Source organism: Pristis pectinata, chromosome 17 (genome assembly GCF_009764475.1).
Source record: "Pristis pectinata isolate sPriPec2 chromosome 17, sPriPec2.1.pri, whole genome shotgun sequence".
NCBI classification, from domain to species: domain Eukaryota; kingdom Metazoa; phylum Chordata; class Chondrichthyes; order Rhinopristiformes; family Pristidae; genus Pristis; species Pristis pectinata.
Genome location: NC_067421.1, coordinates 35881285 through 35899658, shown reverse-complemented (window position 1 = coordinate 35899658; position 18374 = coordinate 35881285). Strand labels below are relative to the sequence as shown.

The 18374-nt window shown below is 46.0% G+C and overlaps 1 protein-coding gene across 4 annotated transcripts in view; it reads right to left on the bottom strand.

The window, feature by feature from the left end:
• Window positions 1-18374, bottom strand: part of slc7a4 (solute carrier family 7 member 4) — a 34717-nt gene that overhangs the window by 15164 nt on the left and 1179 nt on the right. For all 4 annotated transcript variants that reach the window (XM_052032245.1, XM_052032247.1, XM_052032246.1 and 1 more), the window contains one exon: window positions 7217-8346. In XM_052032245.1, coding sequence (XP_051888205.1) covers window positions 7217-8198 — 982 coding nt within the window. In that variant the 5' untranslated portion in view covers window positions 8199-8346. The remainder of the gene's footprint in view (window positions 1-7216; window positions 8347-18374) is intronic.

Sequence of the window (18374 nt, the reverse complement as noted above, 5' to 3'; positions counted from 1 at the left end):
ATCTCTGGAGACAAGAGGTAGAAAACACCATAATTAATTTGGAGAAAAGACAGAAGTCCCACTCTGACTTGCTAAGGTAATGCAGGAAAGGTTTGGGGATGTCCGTCACTGACCAACTTTCTAACACACAGGCAGGCCCCAACTGATATCTTCTGGAAACAGCTTGTTGTGGTTCCTATAAAAGGGCCTTCATGGTCACAGTTCCTAAAATAAGTACTTCTCAATATCTGTTCTAACACTATAATGGTAGATTTCATAGGGTTTAGCCCTGACATTATCACCAATTTCAAACATTCTATCCAACTGGACAGACAAGTTTTTGTTTGGGAAGCAGTTCAGACCACAACCAGCCCATCACCTTTCACCCCTCCTGTCTCAGCACTCCACTCTTCCTCTTTATACCAGCCGTCTGCCCTCTCCACCCTCAGTCCTGATACAGGGTTTCAACCAGAAACATCAACAATTCCTTCCCCGCCCCCCCCCCCCCCCCCCCCCATGAGTTCCTCCAGCAGATTGTTTGTTGCTCCAGATTCCAGCATCTGCAGTCTCCTGAGAGTTCAGACTATAACCACTAGATGCAGAACTGGACAAGGGTGAGCTGGCACCATTGCGTCCAGTCCTTCTACCATTTTCAAGTCCTCTCTAGCTGTGAGCAGAGTCGGAGTGAACAAGCCTGTCCTCTTTACTCACTTGGCCTGGCTCCAGAACTTGGCCTTGTTGTGACTTCCCACACCTCTCTTCACAAACACCCCCCAGCCTGTATACAATAAGATGTTCAGAGTGAAGGTTCCCCCACTGCCACCCAACAGTGCACTCTCACCCCAGTCTAGGAAGTCTGTGATATTCCCATTTATCCCAGCAGGGAGGAGGTACAGGAGCCTGAAGACCCAAACTCAATGATTCAGGAACAGCTTCTTCCCCTCCACCATCAGATTTCTGAACGGTCCATGAACACTACCTCATTATTCCTTTTTATTTGCACTATTTATAGATTTTATGCTTTTACACTATACTGCTGCCACAGAACGGCAAATTTCATGTCAGTGATAATAAATCTGATTCTAGGTCATGATCTGGGTGAAGTTATCAATTGTTCTTGGAGTAATGGCTTAACATGTTGGCAAGGATGACTTAATATTATCATTATGCAATGAATTGCAATATTCCAAACATAGGTTATTAATGTCATTACATTGGTTGAATCCTATTCATACTTATTACTGGGAAAGGCAACCCTAGGCTTTGGGAAGTGGAACCACAGGGAGCGTTGGAGGAGGGGAGTATAACGTTAATTGTTAATGTCATCAGTTTGTGAGAACCAGCCACATGATTTCCCCACGGGCCCGTGATCGGCAAGTGTTGCAGAGTCCACCGTGGGGTGAGAGCTCAGCAGGCTTGTTTCTCAATGCCGGGCTGCTCACCTTGCATCCCCACAACCCTGGCGGACATCGGTTGGACGATGTGGCCCAACACATCAGATGAACCAAAGTTTGCTCAAAGGAGGGCCTTAAGAGAGGGAAGAGAGGCATAGAGGTTTGGGGACAGGCCAGTATAACTGGTTCAGTGGGTGTTATGCAAGCTTGTTTTTACATAATAATGCAGGAATAGGGTGCTTCCAAAAGGCAACCATAAAATGGATAATGGGCAGAAAGCCAGGCTGCTTATTGAAGGCTCAACACTGTACTTTCAGTATAGAGCTCAACACTGAAATTATCAAATCAACAAGAGAGAATTCCATGGTGCAGTTATAATGGCTTCAGGATCTCTCTCAGAAATATTCATTGATCATACCTCTTTGCCCCCCTCCCCTCCCAAAAGCCTAGAACCAGCTGGACGTAAGTCTACAGGTACCAGCGACCACTAGCATTACCTTTCTTTGTACCCAAATGCTGTCGGACAGCTTCATGTTTTACATTTCTTGTCCTGGGCCCACAAAACAAACCAGACACTGGGAAAGACAGCAGTTGGTTTTCTGAGTCACTATCCCAGATATATCGATGCCTTGGAGAGGGTTCAAATATCGACTTGAACATTACCGAGGAGGAGTGACATTGGTTATGTGCAGACGCAGCAGAAGCTGGAGTTGTTCTCGAGGTGGGGAACATTTACCGTAGATCTTCAAAGTTACGGAATGGTGGTGGAGAGTGTGAGATAGATCCCAGGATTCTACCCTTATCTAAATTTCTTTAAATTCCATGCAGAATGAATGGATCTTCTTGGCATTTACCCTGCACAACTACACCCATTCCTGAAAATATCAAGTTGTTTGAGAGTGACTCAGATATTCTGTAATCCTGCTGAAGGATCTCTGAAAACTCCAAACCTTTCTTAGGAAAGATATTTTGACCAAGGAGCGTTTGACTCCTTTTCCCCCAAAGGATGAGGTATCTGGCTGTAAAGATTTCACTCAGGTTCTTCAACAGCTGAGGTGCTAATCTTTGAAACTAGACTCAGAGTCATTGAGAGAGACGGCATAGAAACAGACCCTTCTGCCAATGAGTTGCGCTAACCATCAAGCACCCACTTACACTATTCCTACATTAATCACATATTTTAATTTTTTATGGAACTCTTGTCAGGAGTGAGATGGAACACTGCACTTGCCTGGATAAGTGCAGCATCAACATCACTCAAGGAGCTCGACACCATACAGACGTAGCAGCCTGCTTGATGGGCACCCCATCTGCAACCATTCACTCCCTCCACCACTGATACACAGCACCAGCAGTTTGTACCATCTACAGGATGCACTGCAGCAACTCACCAAAACTCCTTAGACAGCACCTAAGAACATAGAACAGCACAGGCCCTTCGGCCCACAATGTTGTGCCTACATTTTACCCTGCTCTAAGATCTATATAGCCCTCCCCTCCCACATAGCCCTCCATTTCTCTATCATTCATGTGTCCACCTAAGAGTTTCTCAAATGTCCCTAATGTAGCTGCCCCCACAACCTCTGCAGGCAGTGCGTTCCATGCCCCCACCACTGTGTAAAAAACTTACCCTTGACATCCCCCTTATACCTTCTTCCAATCACCTTAGAATTATGTCCCCTCGTGTTAGTCATCATCACCCTGGGAAAAAGTCTCTGACTGTCCGCTCGGTCTATGCCTCTTATCTTGTACACCTCTATCAAGTCACCTCTCATCCTCCTTCTCTCCAAAGAGAAAAGCCCTCGCTTGCTCAACCTATCTGCATAGGACATGCTCTCCAATCCAGGCAGCATCCTGGTAAATCTCCTCTGCACCCTCTCTAAAGCTTCCACATCCTTCCTATAATGAGGTGACCAGAACTGAACACAATACTCCAAGTGTGGTCTTCCAAACCTGCGACCTCTACCAGCTACAAGGGGATAAGGGCAGTAAAAGCAAGGGGAACACCAAGCCACACGCCATCCTGATTTGGAAATATATCGTCATTCTCTTACAGTTGCTAGGTCAAAATCCTGGAACCCTCTCCCTAACAGCATTGTGGGTATACCCACACCTCAAGGACTGCAGTGGTTCAAGAAGGTAGCTCACCACCTTCTCATGGGCAACTAGGAATGGGCAATTAAATGCTGGTTCTAAATGCTGGTTCAAAAGAGATTCTCTATTCCAGACGATCGAGGAAGCTCGGTCATTGAGTTCACTCTGAGGAATCAATGGATATGGGGATAGTTCAGGATAACGGCACTGAGGTAGAAGACCAGCCATGATCTTGTTGAATGGTGGAACAGAACCACATGGCCTACTCCTGCTCCCAGTTCTTATATTCTTATACTTAAGGGGGCAGCTGAACAAGCATGTGATGGAGAAAGGAATAGAGGGTTACACTGAAGGTTAGATAAGAATGCTCAGCAGAAGACTTGAGTGGAGCATCACTGCCAGCATGGAGTATATTGGTCAAGTGGCCTCTTTCTGTGCCACATAGAGACAGAGTCATACCACGTAAACAAGCCCTTTGGCCCAACTGGTCCACGTCAACCAACCTGCCCCATCCAAGCCAGTCCCATTTGCCCATGTTTGGCCCATTACCTTCTAAACCTTTCCAATCCATATACCTGTCCAACTGTCTTTTAAAAGTTATTGTACCCCTCTCAGCCACTTCCTCCGGCAGCTCATTCCATATACGGACAAAAAGTTGCCCCTCAAGTTCCTATTAAATCTCTCCCGTCTCACCTTAAACCTATGCCCTCTAGTTCTTGATACCTCAACCCTAGGAAAAAGACTGAGTTCTATATGCTCCAACATATAGAGGAGAGAGAGGGAATGGAGAGTACAGAATAGACTGACTGGATCAATACTAGGAATAGTTGAATGACTAGAACTCATTGGTCTAGGTCCATCTTTTGCGTCACTTTTGCTCTGTTCTCACGTCCCTTATTGTCAGTTGATCGCTCCCTGCTTTCCACCGAACATCCCCTTTGTTCCCGTCTCTCCATCCCAGCTTTCTCTGAAACCTAGTTCTTGTCCTACCTCCACCTTTTACCAGTTCTGCTAGTTGACCTGAAACTTCTCCCTTTACAGATGCTGCCTGACTATTCCTTGTATTCCTTGCACATTCTGTTATTATTTCAGATTTTCTGCAATATTTTGTGTTTGGGGGGAGGGAGGTTGAGCGCTGATCTGACTGAATCTTCAAAGCTTCACAGAACATTATTATTCATTTATTAGTCACATGTACATCGAAACACACAGTGAAATGAATCTTTTTGCGTTACTGAGAACATTCTGGGGGCAGCCCGCAAGTGTCGCCACGCTTCCGGTGCCAACATAGCACGCCCTCAACTTTTTGGGAACGTGGGAGGAAACCGGAGAACCCAGAGGATACTCACACAGACACACAGGGAGAACGTACAAACTCCTTACAGACAGCAGAGGGAATTGAACCCGGGTCGCTGGCGCTGTAATAGTGTTACACTAATCACTACACTACCATGCCGCCACATGTCTCGATGTCTGTGGGGACCAGAACTGGAGTCCAAATGTATAAGTTAGCCCCTAATTACTCCAGTAGGAAATTCTTTACCCAGGGGTTGGATGGTAGATTGAAGAGGCTATCTCAAGACGTAATTGATGTGAATCATAGAGATGCATTTAATGGGTAGCTTGATAAACACATGAAGAAGAGGTGTAGAAGGATATGTCTATGGTCACAGATGAAGAAAAGTGTGAGGAGGCTAGTAAATTGCAACAGGGACCTGTTGGACTAATTGGCCTGTCTCTGCACGTGGTTATCAGGAGACACAGGAGTCTGCGGATACTGGAATCTGGAACGACAAACAAAATTCTGGAGGAACTCAGTGGGTCAGGCAGCATCTGTGGAGGGAAATGGACAGACGACATTTGAAGAGGTGAAGGGTTTCGACCCGAAACATCGACTGTCCATTTCCCTCCACAGATGCTGCCTGACCCAGTGAGTTCCTCCAGATTTTTGTTTGTTGTTTCTGTAGTTATCAGCCCGGCATTGTTAATATACCCAACACCTACTTTGATGTATGCTTTAGAGTTTTTGATATGCACTTAAAGATTTGTTAACTGTTCCTCTGCAAATTGATTAATTTCAAGACTCTTACCACATTTACCATCCCGTATTATCATAATATTTTCTTACGACATGGAAGGAGGCCATTTTGTTATTGCTGGCTCACAGAACAATCCTATTCCCTGTAACTTATTCTCCCCACATTCCCATCAACTCTAGACCTCACCTACACACTCGGAGACAATGTACAGCAGACAATTAACCTACCGACCCGCACGTCTTTAAGACATGGAAGGAAACCAGAGCATCCAGAGGAAACCCACATGGTCACAGGCAAACTCCACATGGACAGCGCCCGAGGTCAGGATTGAACCCCAGTTGCTGGAGCTCTGAGGCAGCAGATCTATTAACTGCTGCACTCTGTCACCCCAAGCCCTTTTTGTGTCACCCTAAGTTACTTCAAAACTATCCATGAAGCACGATATGCTGGGAAGTTTGGCATTTAGCTGAGACAGAGGATCCTCCAGCCCACATACTGCGGCTAGACTGATGCGCAGCACTGATTCCGGGTGCCACATGTGCAGCTTCATAGCAGGCTGCTGCAGCAGCTGCAGAAAGGCCACAATGCTTGCTCCTCACCAGACCCACTGTGCTGCATCCAGTTGCACCCGAGGCAACTGCTAGCTGAGTGAGTAAAGAACTACAACTACAACAATCCCCTGGATCAGGCAAGCCACCTCTGCTCCCACCATGCCTCTGCACATATGGAAGTTGTCTTTCTATTTAAGCCAGGGATCACTCCCCAGTAACTTTTCCAGAGTTGACCTGGATGGTCCCTTAATTTACCCAAGATACCAAGTTATCGTAACAAATTGCAAGCCACAAGGACCTCTGAGTGAGGACCTGACGTTGGACTTTCTCAGCTGTAAGTGCACCAAGTAAACTTGTGGCCTGCAAAACCTTTGCTGTTGGCTCACTGGAAAAGCCCAGAGAATTCCCAGGGAGCATTCTCAGGGATGCATGTCAGCTATTTCTTACCTGCCACTGGTACACAGTTTTGCATTAAATTTAACTGCTAACACCTTGACTACTCAAATCCCTTGACCAACTCATTCCCAACATTTTGTTGGAAAAGTAAGTGACAGACTGTGGGCAGGGCTCATGTGGGTGTGGCCTGTTCTACCTCATCAAGCAGGATTCTGACCGTTCTTTTCCGGTCAGAATTGCTCTCCACAACGACACAAATCCCGGGCATTGAGTCCTTCCTGACGCAGGAGTTACAGTTTGAAGGTCAGCTACCAATCAAGAAAATACGGAGACTCAGGAGACTGCAGGTGCTGGAATCTGGAGCAACACGAAAAGCAACCGAATGAGAAAAAGGGGCTTCCCTCATTCAACTCATTCTGGGTGACGAATTTCCCCCTTGATCACAGGAGAGGTTGAGAGGTTCCTTATAACTTCTAAGTCTTGGTTGCTCATCACAGTTTCTCAACTAGAAAGAAAATGTTTAGTTCTCTAATGATTTGATGATAAATCATAGGTGGCTACCAAGGTGTTTCACCCTTCTAAAGAGCGGTAAGCATTCAATTGCAAATCTCCTAAAAGGGAAAGGAGGTCATGATTATTACTACATGGACTACGATTTGATGGAAATGTGAGGCATTGAGTGAAGATCAAAAGTTAGAGCAGTATTCCACTGAGCAAACTTAGAAATGTAAAGGAATCTACCCTCCAGCTCTCCCACTCTTACCACAGATAGATCCCACAGCCACGATGAATCCAGCCCAGGAGTATCCTCGTCTGTAGAAGGCATCTGAGAGGGCGGAGTCCGGGTTCAGGGAGTGCCAGGGAACCATCAGAGTGAGCACTGTAGATACTAAGGTGTAGGCCACAGTGGCCAGGCCCAGGGAGATTGCTGTTGCTATGGGGATAGACTTCTGGGGGTTGCGAGCCTCTTCGCTGGAGGCTGCAATGACATCAAACCCCACGAAGGCGAAGAAGCAGGTTGCCGTGCCAGCCATGATTCCCGAAAACCCAAAGGGTGCAAAGCCACCCTCCTTGGCACTGTAGTTCGTTGGATCGGCCAGGATGAAGCCAAATATCAGGATGAAGAGAATCACTCCCAAACTGATGGCTGAAAACACGTGGTTCAGCCACGAGGACACTTTGGCCCCACAAGTGATGAACGCCGTGGCAACCAGCAATATCCCTGCCGCCAACATGTCGGGGTTGGGGGCAAGGAAGGGTACGTTCCACGTGGCGATGTACGTTTCGGTGAAGTTCCGTATCTTGTGGTTGAAGATGGAATCTAGGTAGCCACTCCAGGCACGGGCCACAGCAGCTCCACCAATCATATATTCCAGGATGATGTTCCAGCCAATCATGAAGGCCCAGATCTCGCCAACAGAGACATAGGTGAACATGTAGGCCGAGCCTGTCTTTGGCACGCGGGATCCGAACTCTGCGTAGCAGAAAGCAGCCAGCAGAGAAGCGAAACCTGCAAAGATGAAGGAAATGATGACAGCAGGGCCAGCAACGTCCTTGGCAACTGTGCCGGTGAGGACGTAAAGGCCAGAGCCAACCATACCGCCAATGCCGAGCATGGTCAGGTCCAGAGTAGACAGGCACCTATTCAGGGCAGTCTCCATCATATTCTCCTCCAAGGTCTTCACTCTGTTCAGCTTCTGGCAGAACCGAGCCAGGGAGTTTCCACTGAGCAACCTGCTCACCATTTTTGCTCCGTGACTGTGTCCAAAATACTCTGGTTAAAACTTAGGGCTCGTGAACAGAGGAGGTGGAGCCTTCGCCTATCCGCATTTCATCTTGTTGTCCAGCTCAGCAGAGGAAGTATCATTCCTGGAAGCAGAGTAGTTGACAGACCTGTAAACCGAAGGAGAAAACAAACAAGTCAACTATTGATCACTTCCTTTGTGGCAGACTATATAGATTTTGAAAAGCTTGTATTCGAAGGATGCAGAGGGTAGAGGGGATGCAGAAGAGGTTTCCCTGGATGCTGCCTGGATTAGAGGGCATGAGCAATAAGGAGAGGTTGGACAAACTAGGTTTGTTTTCTCTGGAGTGGCAGAGGCTGAGGGGAGACCTGATCACGGCTTGGTACGGCAACTGCTCTGCCCATGACCACAAGAAACCGCAGAGAGTTGTGGACACAGCTCAGTACATCACGGAAACCAGCCTCCCCTCCGTGGGCTCTGTCTACACTTCTCACTGCCTCAGTAAAGCAGCCAGCATAATCAAAGATCCACATCCACCCCAGACATACTCTCTTCTCCCCGCTCCCATCGGTCAGAAGATACAAAATCCTGAAAGCACGTACCACCAGGCTCAAGGACAGCTTCTATCCCACTGTTATAAGACTATTGAACAGTCCTAGTATGATAAGATAGACCGTTGACCTCACAGTCTACCTCATTATGACCTTGTACCTTATTGTCTGCCTGCACTGCACTTTCTCTGTAACTGTAACACTTCATTCTGTTATTAATTTCCCTTGTACTACCTCAATGCGCTGTTGTAACAAAATGATCTGTATGGATGACATGCAAAACAAAGTTTTTCACTGTACTTTGGTACACGTGACAATAATAAACCAATTTACGATTATGAGAGGCACAGATGGAGTAGACAGCCAGTACCTTTTTCCCAGGGTCGGTATGTCTGGAGGACATGCATTTAAGGTGGGGGGGGGTAAGTTTGAAGGAGATGTGTGAGGCAAGTTGTTGTTGTTGTTTAAAAACAAAAGTGTGGGTGCCTGGAATGTGCTGCCAGGGGTGGTAGTGGAGACAAATACAACAGAGGCATTCCAGAGGCTCTTAGGACGTGCAGAGAATGGAGGGATATGGGCCATGTGCAGGCAGTAGGGATTAGTTTAGTTAGGCATTTAATTACCAGTTTAATTGGTTTGGCACAACATCGTGGGCTGAAGGGCCTGTTCCTGTGCTATACTGTTCTATGTTCTGTGTTCGTTAAGATTTTGTAAGTGTGATCTACCGTTACATCTTATTGTTTCCAGGGTCTGTTTCCAAACTAGTCTTTGAGACTCAATTCAATGGCTTTTATCATGTTTACATTTAGACTACAGGCCATGTGATGCTGAGAGACAACATGTGATTTCTGAATAGCTCCAAGTCACTGGCAATGTCTACCCCGTTGGATATTATTTGTACATATTGTAAGGGGTAAACTTAAGAACATAGGGAACAGAAGCATCATTCAACCCACATCTGCGGAGAAAAACAGACGGCCAACGATTCAGATCAGGACCCTTCTTCAGGGCTGAAGATAGGAAAAGGGGAAGCCCAATACACTCCAGAGTGAGCCTTGCCTCCAGTCATGGAACTCAGCACTGTGAGAGTACCCTCACCTAAAGGACTGCAGTGGTTCAAGGCGGCAGTTCACCACCGTGGTTAGGGATGGGTGATGAATGTTGGCTTTGCCTGCAATATCCACATCCCACAAATGAATAAAACGATGCACCATAGAAAGCATCCTATCTGGATGCATCATGGCTTGGTATGGCAACTGCTCTGCCCGGGACCGCAAGAAACTGCAGAGAGTTGTGGACACAGCCCAGCGCGACACGGAAGCCAGCCTCCCCTCCTCCTCCCTCTTGCTGCCTTGGTGAAGCAGCCAGCATAATCAAAGACCCCACCCACCCGGGTCATTCTCTCTTCTCCCCTCTCCTATCAGGTAGAAGATACAGGAGCCTGGGGGCACGTACCACCAGGCTCAAGGACAGCTTCTATCCCACTGTGATAAGACTATTGAACGGTTCCCTTATACAATGAGATGGGCTCTGACCTCACGATCTACCTTGTTGCGAACTTGCACCTTATTGCACTGCACTTTCTCTGTAACTGTGACACTTTACTCTGTACTGTTATTGTTTTTACCTGTACTACCTCAATGCACTCTGTACTAACTCAATGTAACTGCACTGTGTAATGAATTGACCTGTACGATCGGTATGCAAGACAAGATTTTCACTGTACCTCAGTACAAGTAACAATGATAAACCAAAACCAATACCAAAACGTGGGTCTGGTATGGGAGCTATCCCACCTCCATGTCCAGATTCATGATGAACATGGACCTCATACTTCATACAACAAGGACCTGATTGTAGGGGACTGCATGAATCACGCTTCTTGGACTGCAATCCAATGCATTGACTTTGTACAGGATCAGAGAATCTACACTCATAAACGGGATAACCCTGGCCCCACCCTCTCATAGCTAGCCCCTTTCTCCTGTCCACCCCTCTCCCTGCCTTCTCTGCAACATAAAACCGATTCGTTTTCTCCCCTTCCCAGTTCTGATAATGGGTCTTCCATGTGAGATGCTCCCTTCCTCTCTCCACAGGCGCTGCCTGACCTGCTGAGTGTTTCCAGAATTTTCTGTTTTCATTTCACATTTCCAGCATTTACAGTTTGTTGATTTTCAACCTACTTTCGTTCCTGTTCTGAGTTTTATATTGTGAGCCTGCTCCAGTCAAATGAGATTATCTTAAGGTGAAGATTTTCATTCAAATAAAAAGTCAGAGTTGTACAGCACAGAAACAGGCCCCTCGGCCCAACACATCCATGCCACCCTTTTTTTTGCCCACCTCCACTAATTCCATTTGTCCACGAGGTCCGTATCCTTCTATGCCTTGCCTATCTAAGTGCCTGTCTAAATGTCTCTTAAACATAGTAATTGTATTGGATTCCATCACCTCCTCTGGCAACATGCCCCAGATGCAAAACACCCTCTGTGCATAAAACTTTCCTCTCAGACACTCTTTAAAACTCATTCCTCTCACCTTTAACACCCAGACATTCTCTCTTCTCCCTCTTCCCATTGGGCAGAAGGTACAAAAGCCTGAAAGCACGTACCACCAGGCTCAAGGACAGCTCCTAGTACGACAAGGACAGTTCCCTAGTATGACAAGATGGACTCTTGACCTCACAATCTACCTCATTATGACCTTGCACTTTATCATCTGCCTGCACTTTCTCTGTAGCTGTGCCACTTTATTCTGCATTCTGTATTGTTTTACCTCAATGCACTGTGTAATGAATTGATCTGTACGAACGGTATGCAAGACAAGTTTTTCCACTGCGCTTTGGTACATGACAATAATAAATCAATTCCAATTCAAATTCAGTTCTTAAACCAATGCCCTCTTACAGTCAGAGTCATAAAGCAATACAGTACGGATACAGGCCTTTCCACCTGGGGTATCTTGTTTATGATACCCCTGCTATGGGAAAGAGATTCGGACTACCTTTGCTATCTAAGCCCCTTATAATTTTATTTCACTCTTGTCAGGTCGCCCCTCAGCCTCCTTCGCTCCAGGGAAACAAGACCAGCCAATCCAATGTCTCCCTGTAACTAAAGCCCTCCAGTCCAGGCAAAATATATATATATATATATATATATATATATATATATATATATACACACACACACACATACATACATACACACAGTAGTCCTGACACAGGGTTTTGACCTGAAACATCAAGAATTCCTTTTCCTCCCCTCAGATGCTGCTTGACCCACTGAGTTCCCCCAGCAGATTGTTTGTTGCTCCAGATTCCAGCATCTGTAGTTTCTTGGGTCTCCAAATATATAACATATTGTGGCTCCTTTGCAGTTACAATCCCCAAACACCATCCCTATCTAGTGTAGCGGTTAGTGTAACGCTTTACAGCACCAGCGACCCAGGATCAATTCTGGCTGCTGTCCGTAAGGAGTTTGTACGTTCTCCCCGTGTCTTCATGGGTTTCCTTCGGGTGCTCCGGTTTCCTCCAGGTGCTCCGGTTTCCTCCCACATTCCAAAGACGTATGGGTTAGAAAGTTGTGGGCATGCTATGTTGGCGCCGGAAGCGTGGCGACACTTGCGGGCTGCCCCCAGAACACTCTACTCAAAAGATGCATTTCACTGTGTGTTTTGATGTACATGTGACTAATAAAGATACCTTATAAAATATATTTAAAAAAAGGAGGCCATCCAGCCCATTAAGCCTGCTTCACTATTCAGTAAGATCATGGATGAGCTTTTATATCCCACACCATCCCCATGACTCGAATGTCTTGGTGTCCTGTTGATCTTTGCCTTGAATACACTGAGCAACAACAGGTCTCTGGAGTAGGAGCTTCCAATAACTTACAAACCTCCGAGGGAAGATATTTCTTCCCACTCCTAAATGACTGCCGTTTACCCTGAGATTCTGCCTTTTTATTTTGGACACCACCGGGGAAACAGCCTTTCAACAACCACCTTGCGAACTCCTTCATAAATGTCATGTCTTATTCTTCTAAGCTCCAGAGAACATTGGCCATTCTATTCATTTTCCCCTCAAGGGACAGGCCTCTCAACCCAGGAATCAATCCAATGAATCCTTGTTAGATTCCCTTTAAGGCAACCATATCCTTCTTGAGCTAAGACAGTAAAAAAGTGCAGATTTCTCAAGGTGTGATCTCACAGGAAGACTGCAGAGAGAGATATTCATAGTATCATAGAAAACATACAACACCATGCCTGTACAGTTCAAAACCTTCCAGCACTGAGTCTGCAGTCCTGAATGTCACAGCAATCGGAAGTACATATTCCAACATTCTTTAAATGTGGCAAGGGTTTCTACCTCTCTTATCCACTTAGTGAGTTCCAGACCCGCACAACCTTGGGTGAAAAAAAAATTTCCTCATCTCTCCTCTAATCCCCAAACAATTACATTAAATCCATGCCCCACCCCTCAGTGTGTGACCTCTCTGCTATGGGAAACAATTTACTCTATCCAAGCCCCCTCAATTTTGTAATCTCAAGTAAGAGATTAGCCTCCTCTGTTGCAAAGAGAATAACCCCAGGCCTATACAATGTTTCCACATCTAAATAACCTCCTTTGTATCCTCTCCAATGCAATCACGTCTTACACTAAATGTGCAGCTTCATCTGGATGTGAAAATTGCCCCCACACTAAGGCCATGATCCTTAGTTCTAAACTCCCGCACAACCACAAAAAGAATTAATTGTTCTTGCAATGCAAACTGAATTGTTCTATTTTGTAATAGACATTCAACACCAGTATAATCTGTAACAGGTCTTATGCAGCTTGTAAAATAAGAAAAGATATCTTTATTAGTCACATGTACATCGAAACACACAGTGAAATTAATCTTTTGCTCAGTGTTCTGGGGACAGCCCGCAATTGTCGCCACGCTTCCGGCGCCAACATAGTGTGCCCACAACTTCCTAATCTGTACGTCTTTGGAATGTGGGAGGAAACCGGAGCACCCAGAGGAAACCCACACAGACACAGGGAGAACGTACAAACTCCTTACAGACAGTGGCCAGATTTGAACCCGGGTCTCTGGCATTACGTTAACGGCTACACTACCATGCCTGCGCAGTAAAGCAACTTCACATAATTCTAGGTAATATCTAAGAAAATAAAATAAGAACATGAGAGTTAGTAGTAGGAGTCGGCTATTTGGCCCTTCAAGCCTGCTCCGCCATTCAGCAAGATCGTGACTGATCTTCTAGCTCAGTTTCACATTCCTGCACTGTCCTAGATCCCCTTCACACCCAGAAAGCTGAGGAAATTCGATATGATCCAGTTGACCCTCACCACTGAAAGCATCCTATCTGGATGCATCGTGGCTTGGTATGGCAACTGCTCTGCCCAAGACCACAAGAAATCGCAGAGTTGTGGACACAGCTCAAACACATCACGGAAACCAGCCTCCCCTCCATGGACTCTGTCTATACTTCTTGCTGCCTCAGTAAAGCAGCCAGCATAATCAAAGACCCCACCCACCCCGGACATTCTCTCTTCTTCCCCCCTTCCATAGGGAAGAAGATACAAAAGCTGCACCAGGCTCAAGGACAGCTTCTATCCCACTGTTCTAAGACTCTTGAATGGACCTCTTGTATATTAATGATGAACTCTTGAACTCACAATCTACCTCATCGTGGCCTTGCACCTTATTGTCTTCCTTCACTGCACTTTCTCTGTAACTGTAACATTATATTCTGCATTATGTTGTTGCTTTACCCTTGTACTACCTTGATGCACTTGTGTTTTGCTTTGATCTATATGGATGGCTTGCAAAACAGTTATTCACTGTGTCTTGGTACACGTGACAATAATAAGCCAATTACCAGTTCCAATCTATCGATCTCTGTTTCTAATGATCTCAAAGACTGAGCATCAACTTTTTTCCCATTTTGCCTATCATGAAGGTACAAACCTTCCTACCAGGACACTGTTCTTCAGTTAGAGTCATCCACTGGTGCCTCAACCTGATGAGACTTGCATTTGGATCTTGACCGAGCATCTTGCTGTGAAATACAACTTAACCCTACCCTCACCTGACAGCCCCATCTACAAGAATCCCAGACCAAGAGATATTGCACCAAGACAGATAAAATGGATAGGAATAGCCATGGTTTAAGGGGAGATTGGTTTGAGGGACTGGAAGTTCTCTGTTTGTTCCAACTGCCTACCATGCACCACCTTCTCCCAAGAAATCAGCTCAGGCAGAAATCAGTCCTAGAATCTGCTTGGTCTACTCAATGGATGTTTCGAAAGAATCTTTATTTAAAATAATCAAATTGCTTAAATCCTAAAGTACCAGCATGGAATGTCTTAAAAAAACTTAAACCTCCCAAACAAGACTCTGGTATCTAGTCACTAACTCACATAGACAAAACAAGGAGGAAGCCTGTGATGGAAAGTTTCCAACCAGTACAACTTTCCTTCTTGTTTATTCATTGATTGGAATCTGAGCATCACCAGCAAGGCCAGTATTTATTGCTTGCTTCTAACTTCCATTGGTAAGGTGGTGGTGACATGCTTTCATGTGTTGCTATAGTCCTTCTGGTGAAGGAACTCCCACAGTGCTATTAGGGAAAGAGTCCCAAGAATAAAAGCCAGTGATGCTGACGGAATATCTTCAAGTCTCAGAGAGGAGGGGGAGCATGGAAAAGGCAGTGTTCCCAAGCACCTGAAGCCCTTGGAGACAAAAGAAACTGCAGATGATGGAGTCTGGAGCAACACACAAAGCACTGGAGGAACTTAGGAGGTCAGGCAGCATCTATGGAGGGAAATGGACAGTCAATGTTTTGGGTCGAGACCATTCATCTGGAGTAACATTCCAGTCCAGATGAAGGGTCTCGACTCAAAATGTTGACTGTCCATTTCCCTCCCTAGATGCTGCCTGACCTGCTGAGCTCCTCCGGCTTTTTGTGTGATGCACCTAAAGCCCTTGTCCATTTTGGTGGTAAAGATTGCAGGTTTGGGAGGTGGTGTTGCAGAGATCTGGATGAGCGTGCAGTGCATTATGTAGGTAGGACACACTGCAGCTCCAGTCGTGGAAGGAATGAATGTTCAAAGTGATTAATGAGGACCAAAGGAGACTGCCTTGTCCTGATTGATGTCCAGCTTCCTGAGTGTTGTTGGTGCGTCACCGAAGCCGCACTCATCCAAGCAAGTGGAGAGTGTTCCATCGGACTCCTGATTTAAGCCTGATAGATGGTGGTTAAGGTTTTGGGGTATTGGAGCTGATTCAAACAGTGTGGGATACCCAGTTTCTGAACTGGTCTCATAGCCATGCTATTTATGTGACTGGTCCAGTTGAGTTTCTTGTCAGTGACCCCCAGCATATTGACAGTGGGGGACTCAACAATGATAATATCAGGGGTAGGTGGTTGGTGTTTGGAGACGGTCACTGCCTGGCACCTTTGTGGCGCAAATATTACCTGCCACTTGCCAGCCTATGCTGGAACTTGTCCAAATCTTGCTACACGCTGGCATGGGCAGCTTCATTTGCTGAGGAGTTGCAAACAGAACTGAACATTGTCCAATCATCAGTCAACATCTCCACTTCTGACCTTACGATGGATGGAAAGTCACTGAGGTAGCAGCTGAAGATGGTTGGGCCCAGGACATGCCCTGAGGAACCCCTGCAGTGATGGCCTTGGGTTGGGATGTTATGTTGCAGCTGACAAAATATTGGTGAGGGCACACCTCGAGTGTTGTGTTCAGTTTTAGTCGCCTTGGTGTAGGAAAGATACCATTAAGCTGGAAAGAGTGCAGAAAAGATGTACAAGAATGTTACAAGGGCCTGAGTTACAGGGAGAGGTTGGGACTTTACTCCTTAGAGCATAGGAGACTGAGGCGTGACCTTATAGAGGTATAAAATCATGAGGGACATAGATAGGGTGAATGCACACAGTCTTTTTCCCAGGGTTGGGGACTCAAGAACCAGAGGGCATAGGTTTAGATGAGAGAGGAGAGACTTAAAAAGGTACCCGAGGGGTGACTTCTTCATGCAGAGGGTGGTCAGTATGTGGAATGAGCTGTCAGAGGAAGTGATTAAGGCTGGTACAATAACAGCATTTAAACGATATTTTGACAGGTACATGGATAGGAAAGGTTGAGAGGGATACAGGCCAAACGCAGACAAATGGGATTGGCTTAGATGGGAATCTTGGTCGGCATGGATGAGTTGGGCTCAAGGGCCTGCTTCAGTGCTGTATTACTCTATAACAACATTTAAAAGATATTTGGATATCTGCCTCAATCACATCCTCGTGCAGCTTGTTCCATATACTGTAGGTACCAACCTCTGCATGAAGTTGCCCCTCAGCTCCCTTTTAAATCTTACCCCTCTCAGTGTAAACCTATGCCCTCTAGTTTTTGATTCCTTTTCCCTGGGAAAAAAGATGGTGCATTCACCCTGTCTATGCCCCTCATGATTTTATACACCTAAGGTCACCCCCCAGTCTCCTACAGTCCAAGGACTGCCCAACCTCTCCCTATAACTCAGGCCCTTGAATCCTGGCAACATTCTGGTGAATGGCCCTCTCCGTGAACTCAGTCTACACTTCTCACTGTCTCAGTAAAGCAGCCAGCATAATCGATGGCCCCACTCACCCACATCAGACATTCTCTTCTCCTCTCTCCCATCAGGCAGAAGATACAAAAGACTGAAAAGCACATTCCACCGGGCTCAAGGACAGCCTCTATAGAAAGACTATTGAACGGTTCCCTCATACGATAAGATGGACACTTTGACCTCACAATCTACCTCATTATGACCTTGCACCTTATTGTCTACCTGCCCTGCACTCTCTCTGTAGCTGTGACACTTTACTCTGTATTCTGTTATTGTTTTTACCCTGTACTGCCTCAACACACTCTGTAATGAATTGTTCTGAATGAACAGTACGCAAGACAAGTTTTTCACCGTACCTCGATACAAGTGACTATGATAAACCAATTCCAAGTCACTTTGCTGATGATTGAGGATAGCCTGATTGGGTAGGAGATACCTGAATTGGATTAGTCCTGCTTTTACTTGTGAACAGGACATACCTGGACAAGCTCCCACCTTGTCAGGTGGATGCTAGTCCTGGAACCACTGAAGCGGCAAGGAGGCACAGAACTGAGAGCACTGTTAAAACCAATAGACTAACCGAGCTGATAAAACCACACAATAATCGCACAATTAATGCAAGTGTCCACCCTGGAACACGCAAAGACCGATATCTGCCTATCCCTGTCAATCTTCATTCTGCTAAGCGATCTGCTTGGTTGCATCGTCACCCAACGCCTGATACTGGAGCTACTCACACCCTGGTGTCAATGTCGTGATATCGACATTTGTATTACATCAGGTTACCAGCTGGTTTCACCTAGACTCAGAGACAAGTGGGAAAAAAATAACAGAAGGACAATAACATTCGATTGTGGCTCCCTCAATAATTGAAACTCAGAGAGAAGCTTGTGGGCTATTTTCTTTAGGGGGAGCAAAATTCTAGATAACACATTAAAATATCTACTCATTTCATTCCACGCCGGTAAATTGTTAATTTGCAACAGAGAAAAAAAAATCCCGGGCGG